Here is a 27,028-nt window from a genome sequence, read left to right on the forward strand (position 1 = left end):
CCCATTTAGAATGAGTAAAAAGTTTAGATCACCCAAAAAAGAAAATTCAGTCATTGTTTACTCAACCCTGTGTTGTTATAACCCCATTTGGCTTTATTTATTTTTCTTAACACAAAGGGAGAAATTGTGAAAAAAAAAATTGTGCTCAGAGATGTTATAATGGCAGTTTATAGTGTCCACCTCTTCAAGATTCAAAAGCACGTAAAAGTATAATTCAGATGTAATGTATTATGTATTATTTAGTGAAACTGTTGACTGACCCTTACTCTGCACGTTTATTTTTGCCATTGTATGACATCACTGAGCACAACATTTTTTCACAATTTCTCCATTTGTGCTAAGAAATAGAAAGAAAGCCAAATGGGGTTATAACAACACAGGGGTGAGTAAACAATGACTGAATTTTCTTTTTGGGGAAATCTATCCCTTTAAGTGTGAATTCTAAGCTCAAGTGGGACATAAATCTAACATAACTGATTGCTAATTGATTTTAATATAGACCTGAGGACCAGGATAAAGATGAAAATAAAAAGTGAAAGGCGGTGGTAAACAGGTGTAGCACTGCAGTATGTCTCAGTAAGGCTACTGCTTGTTCATGTGCATCCCTATGTGTGTTTATCACTGTCTGAGTAGGTCAGGGCAACTCATTCCTCTATGGGCAGCTCCTTTACAATGGTGTTGATGACTCATCAACCTGTGAGGAACTGAGGGTCAGTGAGTGCAGCTGATTAAGGGTGTAATTGCTTTGTGTTTTTCAGCACTGTGCTAATTGGTTATTATTACATATCCCATCTATTCTGTCATGTTTAGTGGCTGATTTATAAATGGACTCATTGGGACCATTGACCGTTACCTAGATGGAGACAAACCCATATATGGCCTTTGGACAGTCGAAAACAATCATTGCTTAACATGCCAATTAACCATTATTGCACTTTCTCTAAAAAAGGCAGTAATAAAAGATTGCCTCAAGGCCTAGGGCAGGTAGGGCCTGTGGCAGCTTTCATTTACATAATACATGCATGATGAGCTCATGAATATCTAAATGTATCTATTTATCTCCAGGAATGCAGTCTGTTTATTCAAAGCCTGATGTTCCTGCCCAGACGAGCCACCATTTAACACTGTATTTCATTCAGTCAGCAAGAGGTTAGTCTCAGTTTGGAAATGCCCAATGGGAAAAATCGAGAAAACTATATTATTATTTTTTCTTTGCATCTTTCTAACGTTCCTTGTTAATTTACTGTTCCATTATAAAGGGGCATATGGACTCTCCTGCTTATGAGAGGCATTTAAATGGAACTCCTCCATCTCTTTTTTCTCCACGCTCCATCTCTTTTCAGTCATGGTAGCAGGGCATCTTATTTTAGGTCTGAAACAGACCAATTATTTTAGTACAAGTTGTAACAAAAACATCATCAAAATAACATTAACCATACCAGACCCCTGAGCAATGCATAAGTATCCAGTCCTCAGTAAAGCTATCACGTAGTACTGATGTGTGGTCCGTCTTTAGTGTTTAATGGAGTGAATATGACTTGAGTTGTAAAAATGATCGGTCAAGGTAAGAGAATCTTAAGGGATCAATAAAAATTCTGGCTGGCAGCATGGATCACAAGCTCCTCAAACTCATGGCCTCTTTCTGTCTCACACACAAACACACATACTGTAGCATACAGAAACAGATTGATTTATATACAGTGTTTCAAGCACACTCACAGCTTTGCAGCCAAAACACATAACTTGTATTTACTGGTTCAATCCCACTAAGTCAGAGGTAGTCAAACATTTCCAGATTTTCTTGGTAACGCACTGTATAATAATAAAGTTCATGAATAGCATAAAAAAAAACGTATTATGCTAAACTGGTGTTTACCTACCTTTGCATCCTTTGCCATATTGAGTTCATTGCAGCTTTAGAACAAATTAACCACATTTTAAAATATACAGTATATTTCTAAATAAATTTCCCTTTCCTTTCAATAACCGTTCACAGCCCCCAGCAATACTTTCTTGAACCCCAATTTCAAAACCATGGAAATATCATGCTCTGTTACTCTTTCCGCTCGAGCACCCGAGGGGGTGAAAGAGATGGGCCGGTTGTGTGCGATCGAACTAACCTGACCTTCTTCCAGTGATCTAACCTACAGTGCGTCCCGGCGGAGCCCCACTGAGGAAGAACAGAGATGCTATGTTATTTAATGCTAAAAGAGCCATATGCTATGTTATTCATCTTAATTCGTCTGAGTATGTCAGATTGAATTTGTTGGTAATTGTAACAGGTGTTTCCATGTTGTGAAATTTGTCGAGACTTCACTTGATGACGCTAGAAATTAGATGGCACAGAAATTCTAGCTTTCACTGTAATTTTGTAAAAACTGTCAAATTATAAAATAATTTGCAGTAATGCAAACTAAAACTATATTAGTATTACATAAACAACAATATTCATGAATCATATCTAAAGGACACATGTTGTTAACATAAATAAAAATATGTCGGGGTACTTTATAAGCTGCCATCAACTTATTTTCTTTGATATGGATGTGTCACATTGTATTTGTGAGCTCACACCCCTTGTCAAACATTCTGAGCAATCAAATTAACACATTCAGTAATTAAGCCACAGAGAAACTGAAACTGCTTTGCAAAAGGTAACAAACATGAATAATGCATGGATTTGTAAACTGTATTTATTAGGATCACTGAATAGTTTATTAGTTTGTGTGGATTATTATCAACGATATGGAGTGTGTTTCAATTCTGAAAGCAGATCTTTTCATAAGGGGCCTGATCCATATTTTTCACATCCATCTTCTGTTTTGAGCAGGTGCCTGGGTTTTCAAAGGCCTTCTCTGATCAGATGATTTGCAGTTTCATATAACCCTAACCCTGGTGTAGATAGAGCAGCAATCAAGATCCCACTTAGTTCTAACCATCTACAAATGTTTTTTGGAAGTTATATGAACTCAACAGAAAATTAAACTGCATGCTCAACCCATTTCCAGCAGGAATAAGGAGCAAAAGTTGATATTGAAAGTGGGTAAGAAAGAGCGGACTTTATTGCTGACAAAACACATTAGGAACAGTTTGGGCTGTGTAATGATTTACTGAGAAGCAGCCTAGGGGGACATTTTACATTTCCTGTAAGAAAAAACCTCAGTGATCACTACCATGACCACCATGACTTATTACACTCAAAATATACTTATTTTACTTTCAAGATTCACTTCTGATGCATCCTTCATATAGTTTTTAATTGATCAAACTTAAAGGAATATTTTGTTCACTTACCCTGATGCCATCCCAGATGTTTATGACTGTCTTTCTTCAGCAGAACACAAAGATTTTTAGAAGAAGATGGAGCTCTGTCAGGTCCTCATAATACAAGTACACAGGTGCCAGCACTTTGATGGGAACATTAAAAATCAAAAGTCACATTTAGGCAGCATAAAAGTAATACATGCTACTCCAGTTGATCATTGAATGTCTTCTGAAGCATATCAATACGTTTGTGTAAAAAATAAATCAATAATTAAAATGTTATTAACTTTTAAAAAACGCTTCCTGACAGCAGTTGACTCACGTAGCTGTCGCGTGACGTAAGCGTGTCGGCGAGTTCACGCAAGAATTCGGAAGCGGCACTTATTTACAGCAGAAGAACAAACGTCACATGAGAGTTCAGCCATTTCAAACTGCATCAGAGCCCTTGACGGAAGTGCCGATTTAAAGTTAAAAACTTTTTAATTATCAACTTGTTTCTTACATAAACTTATCAATTTGCTTAAAAAGACATTCACTGATTGACTGGAGTCGCATGGATTAATGTCTAAATGTGACTTTTGGACCATCAATGTGCTGGCACCCAAGGACCTGACAGAGCTCTATCTTCTTCTAAAAATCTTCATTTGTGTTCTGCTGAAGAAAGATAGTCATACACATCTGGGATGGCATCAGGGTAAGTGAATAATGAGAGAATTTTAATTTTGGGTAAACTATCCCTTTAATGATTATAAATACTGACTTCATCAGAGGACACAGTTCAATGCTTCTGTTGAAACTAAATATTTTCATTCATAAAAAAATGACAGGTGGGAAAATCAATTAAGACTTTAATTTTACAATTTTAAGTTTACAATATGATTTTAACATGGATAGATGGCAGAGTTATAATAAATAATTCAATAAATATATCAATTACTATATCTGATCAAACACATAAAAGGTTTGCTTTTTGGTTGGTTGGTCGTTGATTTATTTTTACACAACATTTGGCTTAGCAACCAGAGTTGTCTGTGTCCTGGGGTTACAGAAATAAAAGTCCAGTACATTTGAGTAACATAAAGGTCCAGCTGCACAAATGCTGTGATTCTCCAGCACCTGTGTGCATACTGAACTCCGGACATTATCTTTGATTATCAAAAACATTGTCCTATACACACATTAATTTTCACATATAAGACTGGGAAAGAATAAAAAGATTGTTTTCACAACTTTTTTTGGACATTTAAATGTGTTGTATCCCTTCGCCCTTTCTTGGAAGCATATTGCACCGAGTAATGTACTGCGATGTCCAGAGCAGTGCATAATAGCAACGGGCAGTCGAAAGGTCAGATTTCTGTAAACAGCGATGGTAGACAAAGTTGTATGGGTCCCATTAAGAAACTTTAAACAGTAAAGGTTGAAAGATCACACTTTAATTTGTACACATTGTTTGGGCTGATAATCAAGGGTCAAGACCTTTGGATTTTCCAAGTAAATTAAATTTGGCTTCTTTAAAAGCCTGTTTTCTCCCAAAGTCCTTACCTAATTTGAGGTTGCAATCAAGCTAAAGAGACACACTGGCCTTTGACCAGCATTGTTTTGCACTATATTTGTGCCTAAATGTAGCAACAGTTATTCTACCATTAAATATTTAGAGGTTGTATTTTTGAGCTAATGCTTTTGAGTTAACACTAGCCCCATGATACACTAGTCTAGAAAGAGCAGAACATAACTAATACGAACAGTGTGTTACACTGCAAGAAATGGAAAAAAAAAATATACACCAGTATAAACAGAAACAAGTGCAATTTGGTGCTTTAAGCACCTCATTTACGGTGCATTGTAGATACAAAACATGCTGGCAAGTGTGTATACGCCAACACAAACACACACACACACACACACACAGCGAAGAGAAGCATATTCACGCATACAGGGAGCGCATACACTTCCCTGCAAAAACACAGATTGTTTGACACTCCCACTGCTCCACACGGTTGCCACATGCCGACAGTTTGTCTGGCAATGAAGCAAGAGGCGAATCAATGAGAAAACCCGCTTTTTTGTATAATATATTAATTTTGTGTGGTGTATGTGCACATGCTCAAAGATTTGTGAATTGTTCCGAACAAGGTACCAAAGCATATCTCTCTCTCTTTCTTTTTTTCCCCTTTCTGTCTCTTTCTCTCGACATTGCGTGGAGTAGAGCTTAGCAGTCAACACAAGTCAGATTTGTTTGGTCACATAAGTTGACAAAAATGGATGGATGCAAAAATGGAAGAATGGATGAGAGGATGAGGAGGTCACCTCTCCTGGGACCATGACTTGACAGGTGGTTAATTTCCAATCATGCATCCAATTAGACATACGCACATACAAACGCACACTTCGCCCTTTCCTCACCATTGCTCCACCATCAGGTCGAGGACTCTGTTGACATTCAGGTCTGAGTCAAGGCCAAAGTCACTCTCTAGAAATGGGGCAGCAGGAGGTGTGAGTGTGTGTAGGCCAGAGGTCAAGGACTCAAGCCAGTCAGCAGGGTCAAAAGCAGGAACCTCTGACCTTCTTTTCCTGGACAGCGAGCTAGATGGTGGAGTGGTGCAGATAGGGGGAGGGGGAAGCTGAGCTGGGGTAGAACCAAGGGGCGGAGCGTTGTTAGGCGATGAAGGGAGCTCCAAAAGAAGCGAAGAGCACAGAGGAGAGGAAAGGAAGTTGTCATCTTTTTGACGCTTGGAAGACTGTGATTGGTCGGGCTGTGAGGCAGGGGAGGAGCCTGACAGGACAGTAGTGGCTGATTGTTGGAGGTCTGTGAGGAGAGAAGTGTTATCTGAAAGGTAAGTACATAATTTCATGGTGAAGTCATGGTCTTTGAAATGTTAAGTAGATTTTGAATGACCTATTTACCAACAATGACCAGCATGTCAGATGTTGTTTATGAGCGATCAGTACAAATGGCACTTACCTGAACAACCAATAGTCTCATCCAGAATGTCATCTATGGATTGAATCGGGTCCATCTAACATGGTGAAAGAAATAGAAGACAGGAAGTCGAACAAAGTTCGAAGTCACTTCTCATTGTTGATGTAGAGCAATTAATACATCAGTAGTTGCGTACCTTAGTTAATTGTAAGACAGCAGGCAACACATAAACACAAATACACTTACCTGCACTCTTTGAATAGCCTCCTGTAACTCCTCCTCTAAACTGCGGACAGCAGGTGAGGCTTGTGTTGGACTGGCTGTGATTTGCATGGGCAAATCAAAATCTTGGCCAATCACATCGCAAAGCTGACAACAGTTCACCTGATATTAGGAATAAATAAGAAAAATGTTATCAGCTTCAGTGATCAAGTATGCATCTGGGCATGTTTTGGGGGGATAATATTGCCCCAAACCTGTTGCACTAAAGAGAATGCAAATTTATTTTTGTAATATCAAGATGCAATTTTATGATGCAGTAATATGTCCTTATACGGGCGTACTATGTCACTAAATACTCAAAGTACTTACTTTCCCATCACCAATGCAGTATGTAAAGAGCACTTCCTGACGATCTGTGTCCAGTTTCCTTCTGGAGCATCCTGGGTCCTGTTGCAGGAACGGATTAAGGGAACCTCCACAAATCTGCAGAAAACAGAAGGAATGAAACAGCATATCAAATGTACTTATCTGCAGACTTTTTCACATTTCTGCTGAAGCAATTTAAACAGTAAAATGTGTTACAAGGAGCTGAGAGTACTACACCCTTATTGGTACTCTATCTGAAAATATAACCAAATTAGCCAAAATATTAAATAAACAAAAATGCAAAGTGTGGGGCATATGTAGAACTTTGAAAATGATGTTTCAATTCTGCAGAAATCTGTGGAGTTTTCTGTTTCCATGTGGCCTGCTTATGTAGATTTAAAATAAATAAAGAGCCTAACAAAATGCTTATGTTACATACAAGGAAAATGCAACAAATGAAAGCTCAATCTAATGCTTTAATGCAGCTGTTTATGCAATTGTTTTATACGTATTACATGAAGATTGTTTAATGTAATTTAATTACAATTAAATGGTGAAAACCATACAACTATTGCCAAATGATTCAGATTACATTATTAATCAATGATTAATGTTTAACTTAGTTGTTTATCCCCTTCCCATCAGTCAGTTATCTATAATCACCTGAGTGTCTTTTACTCCTTCTCTAGGTCTGCTCCTCACCCTCTCTTTCATTTCCAGCTCCACATTAAGCTCATCTGCTGCCTGGCCTGGTCTCCATATGGCACCAGAGGGCATTGGAGGGGAGGGTGTATGTATGCTGGGGCTGGAGCCAGCAGAAGGAGATGTGAGGTAACCATCACCAGCCAAGCTCTGCTCTGCTAATCCCGGGGTATGAATGTACATCTGAGCCGGGTTGGTGGTGGCATCTTCACTGGTGGGGATTTGGTTGAGGCCAGCAGGGTGAGAGGGTTCTAATGTGGCCCCAAGCTGGCAAAGTGGAGCGAGGGTTACCGGGGGACGAGGCATCTGGAAAGGACGAAGTCTCTCCAGCAGTGCAGGCTTAGTGCCAGAAACAGGGAGTCCACGTTTCCGCAACTGCTGACGAAGCACTGACACCTGAGAAACAGGGAACATTTTATATATTCACAATTCTCTCCAAACATTGCATATAATTTTTTTTTTATAAAGACTTATTTTATAATCGATTTAAATGCCATCTTGACCAATACAGATCTTACTGTTAGGTCATCTAGGTTTGAAGGAAGTAACTCTGCCTGGTGGCTGGGACTCGTATCAGGCGTGGAGGGATATGTTGATGGTGTTCCAGACTGAGGGGAGCTTTGAGGTGTGGTTCCGGAAATATTCAACTGGTTTTCACTATTGTTTGGAGGTGTAAAATAGATATTTATTAGTCTTTACTGATCACAGAATATTTACAAAATGTTTTACCATTCAGAACACAGTATACATTTGAATCCTCAAGAATACAGTATATGCAGACAGTCAGTACATTAACAATTTTGATTTCAGTTGGACTATCGACTGAAATTGTGCCAGTTAGTTTTTTGAGAAATCTACCGAAAACACCTAGATGATGCAGTTTCCTGCTCGGCTTCATGCAGCATGTGTACATGGTAATCTGACCACTGTTGGCCTCTGCATTGTTCATGCTCTGAAAGTTTGAGGTGATGCACAATGTGTATTTAACCCAGTCATGTATTTAATCCATTCGTATATTTTAAGTTGCAGTATGTAAGATTCAGAAACCCTTGTTATTAATGACACCTGTGGCCATTAAGTGAACTGCAGCCATCTACCTGTTGCTCATGATCGTGCACACACTCCATAGGGATGCGAGCATCGACCAAAACAATGACATAATGTACAAAGAGGCTGAACGTGATTCACCGGCATCATGCTAACAGATGAGGTAGCATAATTAAAATTACTCAGTTATGATTGTTTTACTGCAAACTTTGAGACTGTATATTATATTTGACTCTCCAGTGCTGGAACAGGGCTAAAACAAAGTGTGGGTATAGGTCTGACTATGCGAGACTGTATTTTGAAGTAATCACTTTTCTTTGCATGATACATTGACTGCATTTATATGATAGCCTACGTCGGCGTTAGCTAGCTAGCCAGCTTTATTAATAGCTGATAGCTAAATTTGGTGGATGATGACAGTAACTGTTTATAAAATAGGCTGTACATTATAAATATGTTGACACAATTATGTATTGATGTGATTTCATCACAACTGTCATTTTGATATATCGATGTGCTATTGTTTTATAATAATAGATTGTATATATTTTCTGTATAACCAAGTTAAGTTACACTAATGAATGGAGCTTTTTGCATTATCTTGAACATTGTCTAGCATTCATTTCATGTGTTATTGTAGTTTACCTTGCTGAATAATTACAGATTAACATTGACATTAACCTGACTTTTAGTATAAAGAGAAGATCGTTGAAATTATTTGAAAGTTATGAAGCAAGGTATCATGCAATTTGCCAGCGTTAGCAGGCAAGATCAAGTTAGCTAAAATTACACATATCAATCCCTATGGCACTATATTTCACATGCTTTGCAGCTATGTAATCTTACCTGTCTAATAAGAAGAACGGCAAATTCAGGGTCGATTTTGATCCCCAAAACTGAACGAAGGTCCCTCCAGGAATCAAATGCCCTGTATATGTTCACTCTAGTTTATGCTCGACCACGATCACGTTTCCGCTTAGCCAGACGGTTTTGAGTTTGTGTAGGAGTCGGTGTTGTGCTAGGAGCTGGACATTTGCTGGATTCCATCTCTAAGATAACGTTACCTAGTGTTGCAATTTGTTGTCGCTGTTGAATAGCGGAAGAGAAGCTACTGTCTGAGGCAAGGCTCTCGGGAGCGCACATAAACGTCACATCCTTTGGATTTTCCCGGTAAAATCAACCTGCTCCCTTTGCATGAAAATCAGTCTAAATGCTTTAATAGGCAACCTAGGAAGTCCGGGAAGGGCTCATTTTTTAAGGTGCGTTACAAGCCATTCACACATTGACAAAAAAAGGTGAATATTACATGAAAAATGTTACATATTGCACCTTTAAGTAGATTGCTACAAACACGAGGTAGAGGTGAATCATGGCGAATGCTAGGAACATGCATTTTTAGATGGATGAGGAGACTGCATTCATGTGTTTCAGCTGAAGGAGCTGAACATTCTTATATGGATGGACGGAAAATGAGGATTGGTGATTTAAAAAAAAAAATATTTTGCCAAAAAGCCAGAAGTGAGCTTTACAGAAAAGGTAAACCGGAAAACATCTACATTACTTATTACTCATTGTGTCATGTTAATACTAATAGCTATCTCAAATTAAATTAATTAGCTGACTTTACTTAAGCTTATTATTTTACTATTCTTAATAGTTTTAATCAAGTTACTATTTCAGAGTAAGCCAAATGATACATTACTTGAAATTTAACATTTTGGAATCATAACTCAAATCTATAAGTGCCAATTAATGACTCAAAATGGTCATCTACAAAATTGAGGATGTAGGGGATTACTCATAGGTACTTGCGCTTAAATAAATTATGTGTGTTTGGTCAAGACAAGGGAACTTATAGGGAAATATAATATTAATTGTAATAAAGGTGTATATAGTTTTATTTCTTTTAACTATTGTTATTTTGTTGTAGTCGGTTAGTAGTTGTGTGAAGTCACCATTAGGGTGATTAGCATTTCCACTGGTGAAATTAGACTTACTCCAAATAAATGTTAATATTTTACAAAAGTGCTGTTTAATGTGCACTAAGAAATATTGGGGTGAATGCAATGTCCTCAATGATGCAGTGTCCAGTCATAAATTTCTAGTCAAAATTGCTGTGACTCTATTTACTGATAAATAATAAGTTAAAAAAACGATACTACTTTAATGACAGTTATAATGATATCACAGAGTCAAGTCTATTTGAAACTAGTTTACTTAAATGGTTCAGTTCGCTCTTTGAGAAGACGACATTAGGTGAAGTTGATGACACAAGTACTTCTCTGGAGAAACACATGCAATTTCTAGTCCACTTTACTTGAGCCAAATAAGTATGTTTACTTAGATTTTTAAAAGCAATCAGTTTGCATGCTTTTTTAAGTAAAGCCAACTAAATAGATTTTACAGTGTACACTTGGACAAACAGATAAAGGCTGTAGCTTGATTATGCAAAAATCCACTGTAGCTCGATTATAACTGCACATGTAAATGTACTGAGCATCTTATAGGCATACCTTGTTCTTGTGGTTAATAAACTACTTGTACATTTCATTGTCTTTGTTATGGGTACGTTGGTGGTTTACCTGTTTGGCACAGTGAGCTGTTGTTGTTGGTTAAGAATCTGTAGTTGTAAAAACACCTGCTGTTGCTGCAAGAGGTGGGAGTAGGAGGAATCAATGGGCAGAGTCTGGCTGTTGTTATTCTTTTGTGAAGTGTTGCCACCTCCGCTTCCAGTCCCAGCCCTTTGATCTGGGGGAATGTACTGATGGTATTTCAGCTTCCTCATTTTGGGTTTAGAGTCGCGAGGCTTTCGTGGCCGTGGAGGGCGGGATGAGGCTAAGGACCCAACCAGAATGGAATGAGAAGGTGGAGCTGGAGGCTGTGCTGTCTTGGAAGCATACATAGAGAGAATGTGAGAAATACAATTTGGCAAAATTACAAGAAATGAGGGAATGGAAGAGAGATGAAATGGGGCGTGGAAATCTCTGTGTGATTGTGTACCTTTGGCAGCAGTGGAGGTGTCTGGGAGGGAATATACATCCCTTTGGGTCTCCCAGTCGTTGATATAGTGTTTGACCCTGTTACTGGCATGGTCATTGGCTGGCTGATGCACTCGGTTGCCGGGAGCAACGCCAATCTGCCCTGCTTAGTAAAGATGGATTGGCAGTGGTGAAAATGTGGAACAACCATAATTTTTTTCAGCTATTTTAACCTGAACTTAAATTAAATTGAAGAAGACAGGGGGAAATAGGAAAAAGGAAAAAGGTGCTGTGTTAACAAAAAAATTGTGGGATACTGAGTCTTTGTTTTATGCCCCTTAACACATCTTTACCTGTACACTGTTTGGGCTGATGGGCGGAGCAAAAGGTGACGCATCACTCAGCGATTGGTCACCGCCTAGCCCAGGTGATGACGAGAAGCCAGGAGATTGGTGCTTCCCGAGTTGCTCGGGAGATGCAGAGGAGGAAGAGTTGTTATCTTCAAAGACATCTGATGGCAATGAAGGAGCTGAGGCAAAGGGAATTAGAAAGAAAACAGGTTAGGTATGAGCTTTTCTGCAGCAAAGTTCAATATAATGTGAAATATACAATATTCAGTATCCTACAAGTGTTTTAGTCAAATATAGTATAATGTATGGCTTTTGTTACACACTCAGTCATTTTATCCCTCAATTAAAACAGTTACTACTCACTTTGTCATGGTCACCTCTCTGTTATAGGACAGTTTTGATCATTTAATAGATTAATCAGGGCTTCAAAACTTCAAAAGCGCATTTTTACAATGACATTGGTAACTGATCAGTTTTGCTTTTGACTGCCTTACTGGTCCCCACAACATAAAAAAAAAAAAAAAAATGGCCACAGTTAATGTTAAAAAGCTCTATCACCTTGCTGAGGAAGTTTAATAAGATACAAATTTAATTAAAATGTCAAATTTTAAAGTTTTGTATGTACATTGAGTATTAATGTGTGGTGTGCACAGTGTGTATGTTTATTAAGGAGTTTAATGTCTGAGTTCATTTTCAGTTTATTAGGCATCATTTCAGTTAAATGACTCACTGTTCTCAAGAGGCAGGATATTCCTTTGCAGGAGATCAAGTGGTCCAGGCCCTCTCTGGATTTTCTCATGCAGATCCTCAGCCAGACGAGCCTTCTTCTGCCTGTGAGCACCACCATAACCCCTGTCTGTGTGAGAGAGACATAGAGAGAGAGAGTAAGAGAATTAGTGAGAGAAAAAATGTATAGTGAGAGAAGATGGGGAATGTGCATGGCAGATCAATTGCTCTGCTTTATAATAGGAAAAGAGAAAAAGGGGGAATATTTTCAAGACAGATATTAAAGCCACTATAAATGATTTTTCACAAAATTATTTGTTGTTAGGTAATACAATTCAGTCATTCAGAAAGCTGCTAACAATAAGTTCAATACTGAAGGACCTTCAGCTGCATGACTTACAAACACAAAGAGCTATTTGATGAATGGAGACCAGTGGATGTATGAATAGCTAATGGGAAAAAATGCTCATTCTAGCTTTAAGGTTAGGGCTTTGTTTAGTAAAGGTATTGTGATATTCTTCTATGATTGAAGGTCAGGAAATATTGGAAAACTCTCAATGGCCACGGATGATGCATCACCTGGTGCAGTTTGAGCAGTCAGACCACTAGGGGGCGACTTCTGAGTGGAGCCATCCTCTGTCTGATGCTGCATTGGGAAATAGCCCAGTCAGATCAGCTGTTATCAGCAGCAAATGTTATCACATTACTGTAAACATGTATTACCAATAGTATTTGTGAAAGAAAGTACAAAGGTGAACCCAAAAAGAACTGTTCTCATTGGTTTGTAACATCTCCTTTGAGCTTCTAAGATTTATCTTTTTTTTTTTCTCCTGACAGTAATTATGCTGAACCAGCTGCTGTTTACTGCCTTACTACAACACAATTAACTGTGCTAACAGTGTTTCCCAACTAATACTAATAGTTTGCAACAGTGTCTTGACATGCAATTACAAACATTAAATTATGCTAAAGAGGTTGAAGACCAACTCATATCAATTATCAGATAATTTTGTCACCTGTATTTTTCTGATTATCTACACTGGCACCCTGTTTTTGCTGTTTTAATATAAACAATTGCATTCAAAATACTGCTGGTGGAGTTTATCCAAATGTGGAAGCCATTAGATCCAACCATTGAATGTTTTAGTATAGAATGTCTCCCTCAAATGAAGTTAAAGTTTTGTAAGTTGATAAAATTTCAGTCAGTTAGTGTAAATGATTTTGCTAATTGGCTATCTACGTTATCTAGTATAGAGAAGCACATCTATTGTCAAAAGTGATTCAAGCTCTATATTTCCCCACTTTACACAGAGATAATTAATGGCTCACCAAGCCATTGCTGACTTCTTTCTCTCCAGTTTTATCAGGGACAGGGGTCTTTGTGCCTACAGTGGAGAGAAAGAACAAAATAAGTTGAAGACAAGAAGCTGCTAATAGTTTGAAAAGTATAAATCAAAGATATTCTTATTTTCCTGCCCAGCAGGAGGGAAATTTCATGAAGACCTCTTATTGCCAAGCTAGGGCAGGAAACATTTTATCCGTCACCACCAAAAGGACACTCTTATGACATTTACACCTCATTTTGGAGTATTCCATTAAATCTTTGAAAAACTTCAGTTATTATCACATTATAATGTCGCAAAAAAACAGAATTTGGTTCAACCATAATATGTTCTATTATGGTATACATTTACTAGTAAAATAATTTTATTATAGATATTTTCGAGCCATTAAGTTCAACCTTGGTTAAACGAATGGAATTCTCAGACACTGCACCAGAGTGATGTTTGAATGTCGTTTAAATAAGAGACTAAAGTGACATTGCAGGTGGTGCAGGATAAGTCGATAAAAGTTATGAGAGTGTCTTGTCAAGCACAATGATCAGAATTCATAAATACACACACAAAAACTCACCAGACTCTCTATTAAGTTCATTTTGCTGTCTGCGGTTCTGTATTCTCAACTGTAGAACTGAAAAAAATATATATATTTGCAATAAAACAATATTTACATAAAAATTTACTATTTGAAATACACACTTTGGATACGTTCACACCGCACATCATATGTATCTCCAGTGTACCTTCAGTGAACAGACAGGTTAGGTTTAATGTGAATTTTACATCAATCTAGCACAACATTTGTCATTTGTGCACTTGATTTTCGGCATATATAGACATGTTATTGTTTAAAACTTTTGATTGTGAGTCAATACTTTTATAGTTAAAGCATTCAGTTTTTTTAAAGAAAGAAAATAAATTATAGTCTCAACAGTTGGGTTCAGTGATTTGTTTGGATTACATGTAGTAAAATATGAGCATGAAAAGATACAGAGATAGATTTATGTACTGTTAATGCTCTGCTCGCACAGAAAACAGTTTCTGTATTTCTCAAACTGTATCAAAACGTGAATACAGGTGCCTGGGTAGCTCAGCAAGTAAAGACACTGACTACCACACCTGGAGTCGCAAGTTTGAATCCAGGGCGTGCTGAGTGACTCCAGTCAGGCTTCTTAAGCAACCAATTGGCCCAGTTGCTAGGTTGGGTAGAGTCACGTTGGGTTAACCTCCTGTGGTTGCTATAATGTGGTTCTCGCTCTCGTGGTGAGTTTTGCGTGGATGCTGCGGAGAATAGCGTGAAGCCTCCACACGCGCTAGGTCTCCGTGGTAATGCGCTCAACAAGACACATGATAAAATGCATGGATTGACAGTCTCAGATGCGGAGGCAACTGAGATTCATTCTCCGCCACCTGGATTGAGGCGAGTCACTACGCCACCACGAGGACTTAGAGCGCATTGGGAATTGGGCATTCCAAATTGGGGAGAAAAGGGGAGAGAAAAAAAAGCGAATACAAGCAAGTCAAAGGAAATCTGAGAATTTCTTCAAGAAGGTCTTTCTTAGTTGCTGACATATTATTAGATATATTGACATTAAATGTCCTTTCCACTTTTTTTTTTTTTTTTTTTTTAAACAGCTAATTACATTTTTAATTGTAATTTAATGAATTATTTATAGTGTAATGATGAACATGCCAGAGTTTGTTATTCGCATGCTCAGGTATATGGGCTACATTTAAAATGTAATGTGAAAAATCGGATTTGGGCAGAAAATCAGATTTGAGTCACATTCAGCTGTGGTGTGAATATAGCCATTGTGTTTCACAAAAGTTCTAAAGCCTGAGTTTCTCACACTGTAGGATGTGCAATGTTATATTATGCAGATCATTTAGCTTTTATGAGTGTAAGCCCAGCACATGTCAAGTACTTTGCACCACTCAGTGCCTTTGGATGATCATAAATCCATAACATATCAGAATCAGAATCAGCTTTATTGGCAAGTATGCTTACACATACAAGGAATTTGTCTTGGTGACAGGAGCGTCCAGTGTACAACAATACAAAAACAATACAAAAACAGCAGCAAGACATAGATAATAATAAAAAATAGTTATACACATACTGTACGTACATACACACACACATACACATACGTAGTGCAATCTAATACAAATCTGTTATCTGTTATAGCATATATTAGCCACTGGGAACATACAAACACTATTCACTATCCTAGTCTTATGTGCATACACCATTCACCACTTATATGACCCACAAACATGCAGTCAGTAGCTGGGCTTCCATCTTAATGTTTAAAAAATTTTAAGCACATTTCTAAAAATTAAACTTAAGAAAATACAAATTGTTGCACATTTCCATCCACTATGTCATGCACATATTGAGGGAGCTGCCATGTCATGATGGAGCAGCTGAATGACTTCCTTGCTTCGGGGAGAGTTTTATTTGCAGAACTGGAGCAATTGTACCTCATTTTTATTAAATTCTGCCAGGAGACGCCACAAAATAAATGTAATATCTGATATAATGAGGGCTCAAATGGCTGCGATGCCCGTATGCCGCCAGCCTCCGCATACCTGGGAGCGCCCAATCTCAAAACTGGCGGATTGTGAGGACCCACTTTAATGACCAGCTGTGGGTTAAACACTTCCGAATATCAAGGGCCATGCTCATAGAATTGTGTGCCAAAGTCAGACTTTTCATTGGGCCAGTCACATCAGACTAGCACACAATCATAACACATGCACAAATTGTCCGAAAACATCAAAGATTTGCGAATAAACTGTTTCTATCACCTGCGTATTTAACTAATGCGAAACTTTGGAAAATCCACCTCTGCCTAGCACTTTAAATTTTGATTGGATTTTGAGAGTTTATTCACATATGAAGCATTTCGATTCAGGATTTCTTTTGTACAATTTCAAAATGCGCATAAAAATAGTTGGATGGAAACCCAGTTACTGATTATGGAACATCTAAAAGCACATATACACACACAAACACATGATTAAAGCAGCAGGTGAATTATGGCTAGGTCAGAGGTGGGAGGAGTCATGAGGAATGGTGGCTTTTCCCATGATGCACCTCTATGCTGAGTTTTGAGATCTGAGAGTGGACGTGAGAGGAAGGGGGTAACTATTTATCCCTCTGAGGGTCTATTTCTGTTACCCTCCCATCCCCCATCCAGCTGTCTCTCCCTTTTTCTTTCACTCCCTTGCTGTCATTTGTGCAAAATAAATTCTTCCTCTTTTTACTTTACTCATAAAGAGAATGACATATTGAGTGACATAAGACCAAATCAGATTGGAATACTGGAATAAAAAAATCACGGAATGCCGTGCATAGCAGCTTCTAGTAATGATGATTGGTGTGCTCGACCGCATAATGGCACAGATACAAAATGAGAGTTTAAGGTTGTAACATTCTACTCAGCTGTAATGCCACCTGTTAAGATCACTGTTGAGAACGCTAGAACATCAATACATAATCAAAACACCCAAATGTTTTCTAATTCAGTGTAAGATGTGGGTTAGAATTAAATCATTTTTGTTTCCTGACAATAGAGAAAAAATTTAAATAATACTCTCATGGAACTAAATCACAAATCCTACAATTATAATTTGTTTTCTGTAACATTTTTTAATTAATGCAAAATTGAATGCAAAAATTCTTAAAGGAAAAGTAAAATAAAAATTCTGTCACAGTTTTTTCATATGACTTTCTGAAGCTGAAAAAAAATAATTTTAAAGAATATACTGGTCTTGTCAATAGAATGGCAGGGCACTCACTTTAAAGCACTGAAAAGGACCCAAAAGTATCATAAAAGTAGTCCATGCATGCATGCTTAATTTTTCATACAAGTCTTCAGAAGGCAATATTGGGTGAGAAACAACCCGAAATGTAATACATTTTTAGGTGAAAATCTTGATGTCCATTGCACATTCAAAGCACTATGAGAGAAGTCTGTTTATAGTGGCTTGCGTGTTCACAAGAGAACTTGCGTTGTTTAGCACTAAGACTTGTTTTTTGTTTGATGTTTTGTTTGATGTACTTTTGGGTCCTTTTTAAGCTTTTTTTTTATGACAAATAAATTGATTTCTTTTTTTTTTTTTTTTTTCGGTAAATATTTTTGCACATTGTTTGGGTGTGAACTTTAATCCCGAGAATGGTTCACCCAAAAATTAAAAAAATTTTCCCACCCTCATGCCATCTTAAATTTGTTTGACTTTGTGAAAAATATATTTTTAAGAATGTATGTATATACAATGTTAGTCAATAGGGTCCAAAACGTTGAAGCTCCAATTTGGCATACAGGCAGCATAAAAGTAATCCATATGATTGCATAGTTTAATCCATGTCTTCTGAAGCGATATGATTGCTTTAGGAGAGAACAGACCAACATTTAAGTCCGCATTGACTATAAATCTTGACATCCGCAGTCCCTTTTGCACATTCATGAGAGAAGCTTGTTCGTACGCTTCCTCACACTTGACATATGTGCAGTTTGCTGTACACAAACCAGACACAAAGTTGCCAGGTTCATTGTTTTCATGTTGGGCTATTTTGAAAATGCAGATGCTAGTTAAAATAAAACAGTAGCAGGCTGAGTTTTTTGGGATACTTTCAAAATGTGCTGCAGTCACCAAAAGGTTGATGATAAACAGTAGAAAATGAAAATGTAACTTACTGATGTGCAATGATGCCGGAATTGAGTACCTGGCAACCGTGTGCATCATCAAAGAATCAACATCTTGAAGCCTGCACTGAGTTCCAGTCGGGCCGGATGTTAAGATATATGGTGAATAAGGACTTACATTTTTAGCTGTTTCTCACCTAAAACTTTTACATCGCTTCAGAAGATGTGGATTACACCACTCAAGTCGTATGGATTACTTTTATTCTGCCTTTATGGCCTTTTAGGATCTTGAAGGTTTTAGACACAATCAATCTAAATTTTACGGATAGAAAACCACCTCATACATTCTACAAAAAATCCAAAAAAACATAAAAATAAGTTTCACAGAAGAAAGAATGTCACAAGTCTGGGATGGCATGAAGATGAGTAAATGATGAGAAAATTTTATTTTTGGGTGAACTAATTTTAAATGGGTTCCTTTTGCAGTTTTCTCTGTATAATGCAGAGCTTTTATTATGGATGACTGGTGCACCTTTACTCCATTTTCAACTACTGAACTCTTCGGCTCCTTCAAAATGATTGTTAGCTTCTCTGTGGCTTCTCTCAGCATCCTTGTTATAACAAAGTTTAGAGGGATGACCTTTTCTTGGCCAAGTCTGTGTGGTTTGATGAAGCTTCCACTTTGTGATAACTGAACCAACAGTGCCCTTTGGGACATCCAAACACTTGGATAATTTATGCATTTGTTTTACATTATCTCTGACATCTTTAAAAATCAGAATGCTCTTTATTTTTACAGTTTCCCATATAATGATCCCTAATCTGTGGGGTTTTATGGAAATATGGTAGTTATTTTTAATAAGGAAACTGTGTTGTCTTTAGGTTTTTCCATTAGACCCTTCTAAAACACAATAGAATTGCAAAAATTATGTCCCCCATTCTGCCATTTCCAAGCAAGAGCAAGGCTCTTGTCTTGTCTTCCAATGCACCAAACAATATGTTTTTGGACTGCTCAAACAAGGCAAGCAATGTTTTGATAGAGCCATAACACATATTGGCCGTATTAACCAACACATGATGAAAAACTAGATCAAATGCCTAAAAGCCTGTCATGACAATATTGACGTGTTATAATAGTTATAATAACATTTCTCCAAACTCTGTTTTATACATTAAAGGTGCTGTAAGCGATTTTAGCATTCTGAAGTTTTCACGTGACTGAGCCATAGAATTAGCCATGCCCCCTCATTCCAAAACCCTGCCCTCGAAAGATAATTTTGAGACCAAAACTGAGCAGCATTGTTTGATCCTGTGGCTGTCAAATTCAAAAGTGGCACAATAGCACCCTCAACAGCCAAACATTATGAATCATAGCCTCAAAGATCCGCTTCAAATACAACACTATGAGAACGAGCAAAATGATTGACAGGTGAAAAGCGCCAATGTCCGCGGTCTACAGACAGATGTTTGTTTGCTGTTTACAAAGTCTGCAGCTGTCACAGGGACCGGTGAGATATCTTAGGACACTTATTTCATTAATATCTTTAAGGGAGTAGGAACATGTTTTGCATACTTTTCCATGAAAACATCGCTTACAGCAACCTTTTGTTTACACTATGGATCAGGATTTGCCGAAGAGGCAGCCATCTTTTGCACAACGTAGCATAACCAAGGTCTCAGCTGATTTAGTGGACAGTGTATCCAGTATACCAAAGCAGGATGAGATATCACATCACAATAGATTCTCCTACTTTCTTTCTATTGATTCTTTATTCTTTAAGAATTCTGATTCTCTATTGATTCTTTTTAAATTTACTTAGTTGTATCTCTTTTTCTTTACATCTGTCTCTTTTCTTGAGTGTCAGATAGACTGTTATAAAGTGTTTATAGGAGCTTGCCAGTGGGATGTTTATAGGGAACCCAAGAAAAGAGGGCACTGCTTTTGAAGGGGTTCCAACCACAGATGGGAACCAACAAGGGCAATCTGTCCACTGTCTATATGTCCTTCAGCGAGGACGGTACTGCTGGCCACATTTGTAAAATATGGGGGAGGAAAATGCTGAACCAAGACAGATTGAACAGTACTTGAAGGTCCACATTATATACTTTATTTTGATGTATCACATTGTAAAGCTCTCATTTTACTTGGATAACATATCTTAGATAATGTCTTGACACACATGAATACAATCGGATTTACGTTTTAGTTTAGTAAACTGTATCTAGGGAATTTTAAAACAAATACACAAAAAATAAAATTCTGTCATCATTTACTTACCCTCATGGTGTTCCAAACTCATTTGACTTTCTTCCATGGAACACAAAAAGTTATGTTAGGCAGAAATTAAGGGACAGCCCCAGTCACCATTCATTTTTGCTTTTGAGGCTAACATTCTGCTTTTGTGTGACTTTCACAGAGAGAAGAAAGTCGTTTGAGATTGGAACGTTACAAGGGTGAGTAAATGATGACAACATTTCAATTTTGTGGGGAACTATTCCTTTTAAGACTAATGTTTAGAAACAAATGTTATTACGATGACACTTTAAATGAAAGTGAAAATGAGAAGGTATGTTTGACTTGGCATGTTTTTTTTTTTTTTAGTGTGTTGAAGAGTTTTCCATTCAGTCACATCTGTACAATATGGAAGAAGGATAAGAGAATGTGAAACCTCACAAAGACAGAGGTCATCTAGCAATTGATTTAACCTAAATATACAGGCAATCCACCCTAAACTAATGCCAACCACTTGAAAGTCCAGCTGCATTCACCTCCATACCAGGATTTCCAAAGTTGCACAAGAGCTCCAACCATAGCCCTTTTCCAGCTAAATGGCGATGGTTCTCGTGTCGAGCCTGTGCTCGTCTTGTTCATGGCTAGGGCAATCTAAATCGTAAACCGGCCATGCTTTTCCACTGACTTGAGAACCGAACGATGACGAAACAGGCTAGTTTCACGTGACTACCTAACCTGCCCACAAACAAACATGTGTGTCACAGTGTTTGTATACAACTTTTACTTCTGTTTTTTGAGGACATATTTAAACATACTGAGAAGTGCAATCCAACGTTATTACACTGATCAACAAGATTGCCAGAGATGACATCTACACTAAAGAAGACAGGTAATGTAATTGCATTATTTTGTATGAACTATGGTTTATTTGCTAATTCTGTAAACTAACAGTGGAATCGTTATGGACATTGGTGTAGCAGATGATTATATTTGGATTTTTGCCATGGCATACTGTATAATATTATGTTTACTCAACAGTTCTTCCGAATTTAGTGAGTAGCTGGTTGAAAATCCCCTTACTGAATGTAGAGCCGAGGAGGGCGGGGCCGGGCTGGAATGAGACACACCCGGTCCCCAGTCAGCCTGATGGGGCGCGCGAGGGATAAAGGCAGCCGGGGACGACAGTTCGAGAGAGAGAATTACAGGCAGCTGTACTGTGTGTTTTTGGTTGTGTGTTTTGTTTAAATTGTTTATTAAATTATTATTTAAGTTGTCAAGCCGGTTCTCACCTCCTCCTTTCCACTAAACCCCCTTACACTGAACAAAACAATGCACAAAATAAGATGGCAACAGTGTAAGGAAAGCTAACAAAGTTGGCAAATATAATAAATGACTGAGATCAGCTACCGAGGACACCAGCTATTCAGTGTTTATCTCGAGCTTGACTGACTGAATTCAATGCCCCGGTTAGGTATCTGGCTGGTCGGTGTCCGAGTCCAAAACATTGTCGCTTCGTCTACTGTCGCTTTTGTTCATGTCCTTCTAATGGTCCCTGCACTCCCTTAAGTGTTTTTCAGTTTGTTTATGATTTGGTCAATTGTCCAATTGAAGCCGGCGTGTATTATTTTGTGTTGTATCTTCTCGTAGACAATCTCTCTAGTTTATCTTGGATCTCAATAAAGACCAAATCGCAAGTAGAGCTTGTTTCATCTGCATTACCTTAATATTTTTCACGTCTGATAATTTTGTGGGGTTTTTTTTTATTGTTGTGTAAGTGAAGAAGTATTCCTTGCATCAGACAGTAGCTACTGTTGTTGTTTGGAAACTTTACCTGGTGACGAAACATTATCCCGCCCTCTGCCCTCTGACTTAATTGGCTCCTGCATAGAGACTAGCAAGCATTTGGGGCCGGTACAGAACCAGTTTTCCGGCCCCGGAACGGCCTTTTCTGCGGTAGAAACACGCAGAATAGTTCGAGAATTTGCACCGGCCCAGGAACCCGCCCCTGAAACATGTTGGTGGAAAAGGGCTACCAAACTCCTCTGGTTACTCACCAGGAAAGCCACTAGAAGCATGATCAGAACTCACACAACCAACCAGAGCACACAGATGGCTACATTTTGGGGCTCTCAAAACTAGCAATCCTTCCAATGCTCTTACCTGAGCGGAACTTATTTCGGATGAGCAATGACCTCTCAGATGCCAACAAGGTCATAATGATGAGATTATGGAGGAAGAAGTGATGGAACGTTTAAAGATGTGTCTTTCTCCTGCAGGACAGGTATTTGGGATGATTTTATACACTCCTTCTTATCCCTGAAGACAGAAGATGCAAAGCAAGAGAGTCACAGGAGGTATGAGGGATACTTGGCCTGAACTTATCCTAGTCACAGTCAAGACAGAGAAGGAAAAACACAAGAGACTAAAGGAAAAAACCACACAAGTGTCTGGTGTAGTATGTGTATGACTGACACAGACAGGAGGAATCAAATGCTAACTGCTACTTCTAACATTATCACAGCGAGCCAGTAAACAGCATTGCTTGATAAAACGGAAAAGTATTCGAAGGCATTCTAAATTTTAAAGTATTGTAATTGGAGTGTATTTTTTTACTTAACAGCTGAAGATAAAATGGACAGTTCAGATCAGAGTGAATGCGTGCACAGATGCTTGAGTTACAGAAGTAATTTGTTTTATTAATGTTGCCAAGAGCTGAATTTCAATTACTTTACTGTACATCTCTCTTCAGTATTAATCAGAACTGCACTATCCACAAAACACACTACTCAAGCAACAAATTGGCCTTAGATGAAGATCACAAAAACTTTTGCTGTAAGTCCGCCAGGAAGTCTTCAAAGGAACACAGATAATGCTTCACAAATGAACAAGCATATTCACAAATAAAATGTATAGACACAGTAGGATGAATGGAAGGAAATACTTACAGAGTCAGGCTGAGCTCCCCAGAGGGTTGGCACAGTGGTGTTAAACAGAGATTAAAGTAGAGAGAGAGAGAGAGATAGAGAGAGAGAGAGAGAGATTCTTGCGATTGAGGTAGAAAACAAAAGCAGATATTGTGGTGCGTTAAATCGGGGTATGACAAGGTTGATCCTTATCCTCTGTTTCGCCTGTTTGTTAATTCCCTTACACAGGTGAATCTAGGGAGAAAAGGGCCCTGTTTCTTCCTCTTTTCGTCCACACAGAATTCACCCTGTGCACCTCGTTCTCTCTCTCTCTCTATCTGTCTCTCTCTCTCTCTCTCTACCCCCACACCGAGGGGTTGAGCCAACTGTGTAGGGCTATCAAAACAGCACCCTGACACCCTCCCCCTGCCTGCCCCCTCAGAGTCCTCACGCCAGAGTCACACACACACATCTACTGACAGATGGGGGGTGACTCTGGGTGGGTAACTTACGTGTTTCCTATCTCTTCTTTCTCCCAGGGGGTGATAGGGCCAGGCGTACTCCCATACTGTAGGTAGCTGGAAGAGCTTGTTAAAACTGGTGACCTTCAGTGGCACATTATATACTGTATAAAAGCAACAAACAGACATAGGCCACAGTTCTATCCAACTAGACAGGGACATTGCATTTAAGTTTTCTTTGTAATTGAATTATGTTGGCAACATACTGTTATTCTACAGACTTGGTTTTGGGTTTTATCAAAATCCCTAAACCAAGACCAAAATTATTATTTTTAACTCCTACCAGAGCTTCGGACTGATCTGACTCAGGTTGTTATGACCTTTCTAACTGATCAGAACAACAGTTTTCACACATGATCAAATATCTGAAAAATCAAATAGACTAATGGTGCTTTGGCGTCATGTCGGAATTACTGTAATTCAGTCATGACAACTCCCGGAAAGTTTTAGCATGTTAATTTGGGCATGGCATATTGATAGGATATTGGTCTCGGCGGACTAGATCTGCTACACTGCTTCTGCAGAGCAAGTACAGGGACTTGCTACTGTTAGAACATACACAGACATACTGAGTTTAGCATGTGGATATGCTGCTCCTGCTGCACCATTAGAAAAACACAAGACATACTGCATCAAGCATGTATGAAATGCTGCTGCACAATTAGACATAAATACAATCCCCATGTAGCAGATCTAGACCTGTGCAGCTGGGGAGGTGGAGGGTTTCAGAGAAAACTCTTGCAGCACCCTGCAGTGAAACCAGCTTACTTGCAAACTAAGCAAATATGAACATTAGGCAAAGAGAGTATGCAAGTTGATTGCCCACCCGATTACACGTCAAAGGCCCAATCAGCTTGTACCATGTGAGCCAACTGGCTTGACATTTCACATGTTGGCGAGCTGAATGGCTAACTGTTAACAAGTTCAAAGAACCTATAAGTGCTATTTAGAGTTTCATGCCTGAACCTAGTCATTTACGAGATTCTTCTAACTCGTAATTACAAGATGTGAACTGGGAATTCTGTGAATGCTCCAACTAGACAATTGTGATGTCACGTAAAAACTAATATGGCAGTGAACTCAACAGTTAAAAGTAGTGAACACATATTTCTGTTTGATGTGCAATTTTATTATGCCATTGTCACCTTGAACATTTTCTTTGTTCTTAAACATTTTGCAACAACATACAGTGCTGGGTAGTAATGGATTACATGTCATCTGGATTACATAATCAGATTACAAAAATCAAGTACTTGTAATTGGATTAAATTACATTGTAAAATACTCATAATCAGACTACAGTTATTTTTTATAGATTACATGATTACATATTAACAAGGCAATGGCAGTAAATTGCAAAAAAAAAAAAAAAAAATCATCCTAATCATTCTGTTTTTTAATCTTTTACATTTTTCATTCTAAATCAGCACACTGCTGATATACATTCAGCAAGTCTTCAAGTGTTTTCCGAAGTGAGGAGGAGGGGAGGGTTGTGTGTTTTGCACTTAGAACTGATACTCGCTACTAGCCAGCCAGGTGAAGATGGAGAGGTCTATCTCAGCATTTAACCTCTGGATCTATAGAGATAATTTAATTTTTAAGAAGACACGGGGCAAAAACATCACTGTGCAATGTAAACTCTGCCTTCCAAAAGTTAATATCCTGTCAACTGCAAAGGATTCTAAGTAAAATCTAAAGAAGCATTTGGATGTGTGTTTGCATGTTTTTTTTTAATTTAACATCGCAACTCTAATCAACTCAAATACATTTTTTTCAATTATTATTTGAATTATCACTCTCTGTGTAATATAACCATGTGTCGCAATGTCTTTGGAAGGGTTTTGTCCATCAAATGCATCAAAATGCACAAATACACGTCATTTTATATTCAATTGGATTGGCACCATAAAATTACTTTTAGTTTCTTAAATTGCTTTTGTAGTCGGCTTCAAAAATGTATATGAATGCACTTTTGGTGTCGTTTTTGTGATGCTGATTCACAAATATAACTGGTCTGACTTCTTACCACACATGGATGGTCTTTGTAAAATCGTGAAATTGCATGACCACATTTGTGTTAACGTGCCCCAGGAACCTGTCCATAATTTTAGAAACTCCAATAAGAAATGCCTGTTAAACTCAACCATATTTGAGTCTGTCATTGATGGAGGAACTAGACCTCTATCAGCATCATGGGGGAAAATATGAAAATATTTAATATTTTTCATAGTTTTACATTTGTGATCATATTTGAATTTGTGGACATAAGCACCACTCAAACAATTAAACCATGCAGAAATAAATTGAAAGTAATCCAAAAGTAATCGGATTAGGTTACCCCAAAAATGTAATCCACAAGATTACGTTAGTGATTGCATTTTTTGTCATGTAATTTGTAATCAGTATCTGATTACAATTCACAAGTAATCCGCCCCGCAACGACAAAATAGAGGTGAATTAATGTAGCTATTCTCAACAACAAAGATGTTTTGGCATTATGAGTGTTGCCATAGAAACAAATAACTTCCAAGGAAGCTCAGAGTACAGTCTATCGATCTGACGGTTTGTCTGACTATCTAGCTAGCTGGCCATTTGTCATTCTGTTATGTCTTGACAAACTCTATCTAGTTTTTTATTTGACTGTTTGTTATTGGGAAGTCTGCCACTGTGAACTGTGTATGGAATTTCTCTCTTTGAATCAAAGTTTTATCGCCATTGTTTGAGTAAATCTGTGATATGGTAGACATTAGCATAAACCAGACAACATCACCAATGTAAACATTTAAAAAAGTTGATATTGCTGG

General features: G+C 38.0%; 1 protein-coding gene across 1 annotated transcript in view; it reads right to left on the reverse strand.

Moving 5' to 3' along the window:
• Positions 1-24,050, reverse strand: part of LOC127453512 (myocardin-like) — a gene marked incomplete at its 3' end in the record, with an annotated part of 30,579 nt that extends 6,529 nt beyond the window's left edge. Inside the window, exons 1-15 of the mRNA XM_051719933.1 lie at positions 23,746-24,050; positions 22,961-23,116; positions 14,490-14,546; positions 13,905-13,960; positions 13,155-13,221; positions 12,580-12,705; positions 11,853-12,028; positions 11,522-11,665; positions 11,104-11,408; positions 7,993-8,131; positions 7,436-7,870; positions 6,776-6,889; positions 6,431-6,568; positions 6,227-6,281; positions 5,668-6,070 (exon numbers count right to left, since the gene is read on the reverse strand). Of these exons, the coding sequence (XP_051575893.1) occupies positions 5,668-6,070; positions 6,227-6,281; positions 6,431-6,568; positions 6,776-6,889; positions 7,436-7,870; positions 7,993-8,131; positions 11,104-11,408; positions 11,522-11,665; positions 11,853-12,028; positions 12,580-12,705; positions 13,155-13,221; positions 13,905-13,960; positions 14,490-14,546; positions 22,961-23,015 (2,270 nt within the window). The remainder of the gene's footprint in view (positions 1-5,667; positions 6,071-6,226; positions 6,282-6,430; positions 6,569-6,775; positions 6,890-7,435; positions 7,871-7,992; positions 8,132-11,103; positions 11,409-11,521; positions 11,666-11,852; positions 12,029-12,579; positions 12,706-13,154; positions 13,222-13,904; positions 13,961-14,489; positions 14,547-22,960; positions 23,117-23,745) is intronic.
• Between the last annotated feature and the right edge of the window lie 2,978 nt (positions 24,051-27,028).

This window comes from Myxocyprinus asiaticus, chromosome 15 (assembly GCF_019703515.2).
Source record: "Myxocyprinus asiaticus isolate MX2 ecotype Aquarium Trade chromosome 15, UBuf_Myxa_2, whole genome shotgun sequence".
Classification (NCBI taxonomy): Eukaryota; Metazoa; Chordata; class Actinopteri; order Cypriniformes; family Catostomidae; genus Myxocyprinus; species Myxocyprinus asiaticus.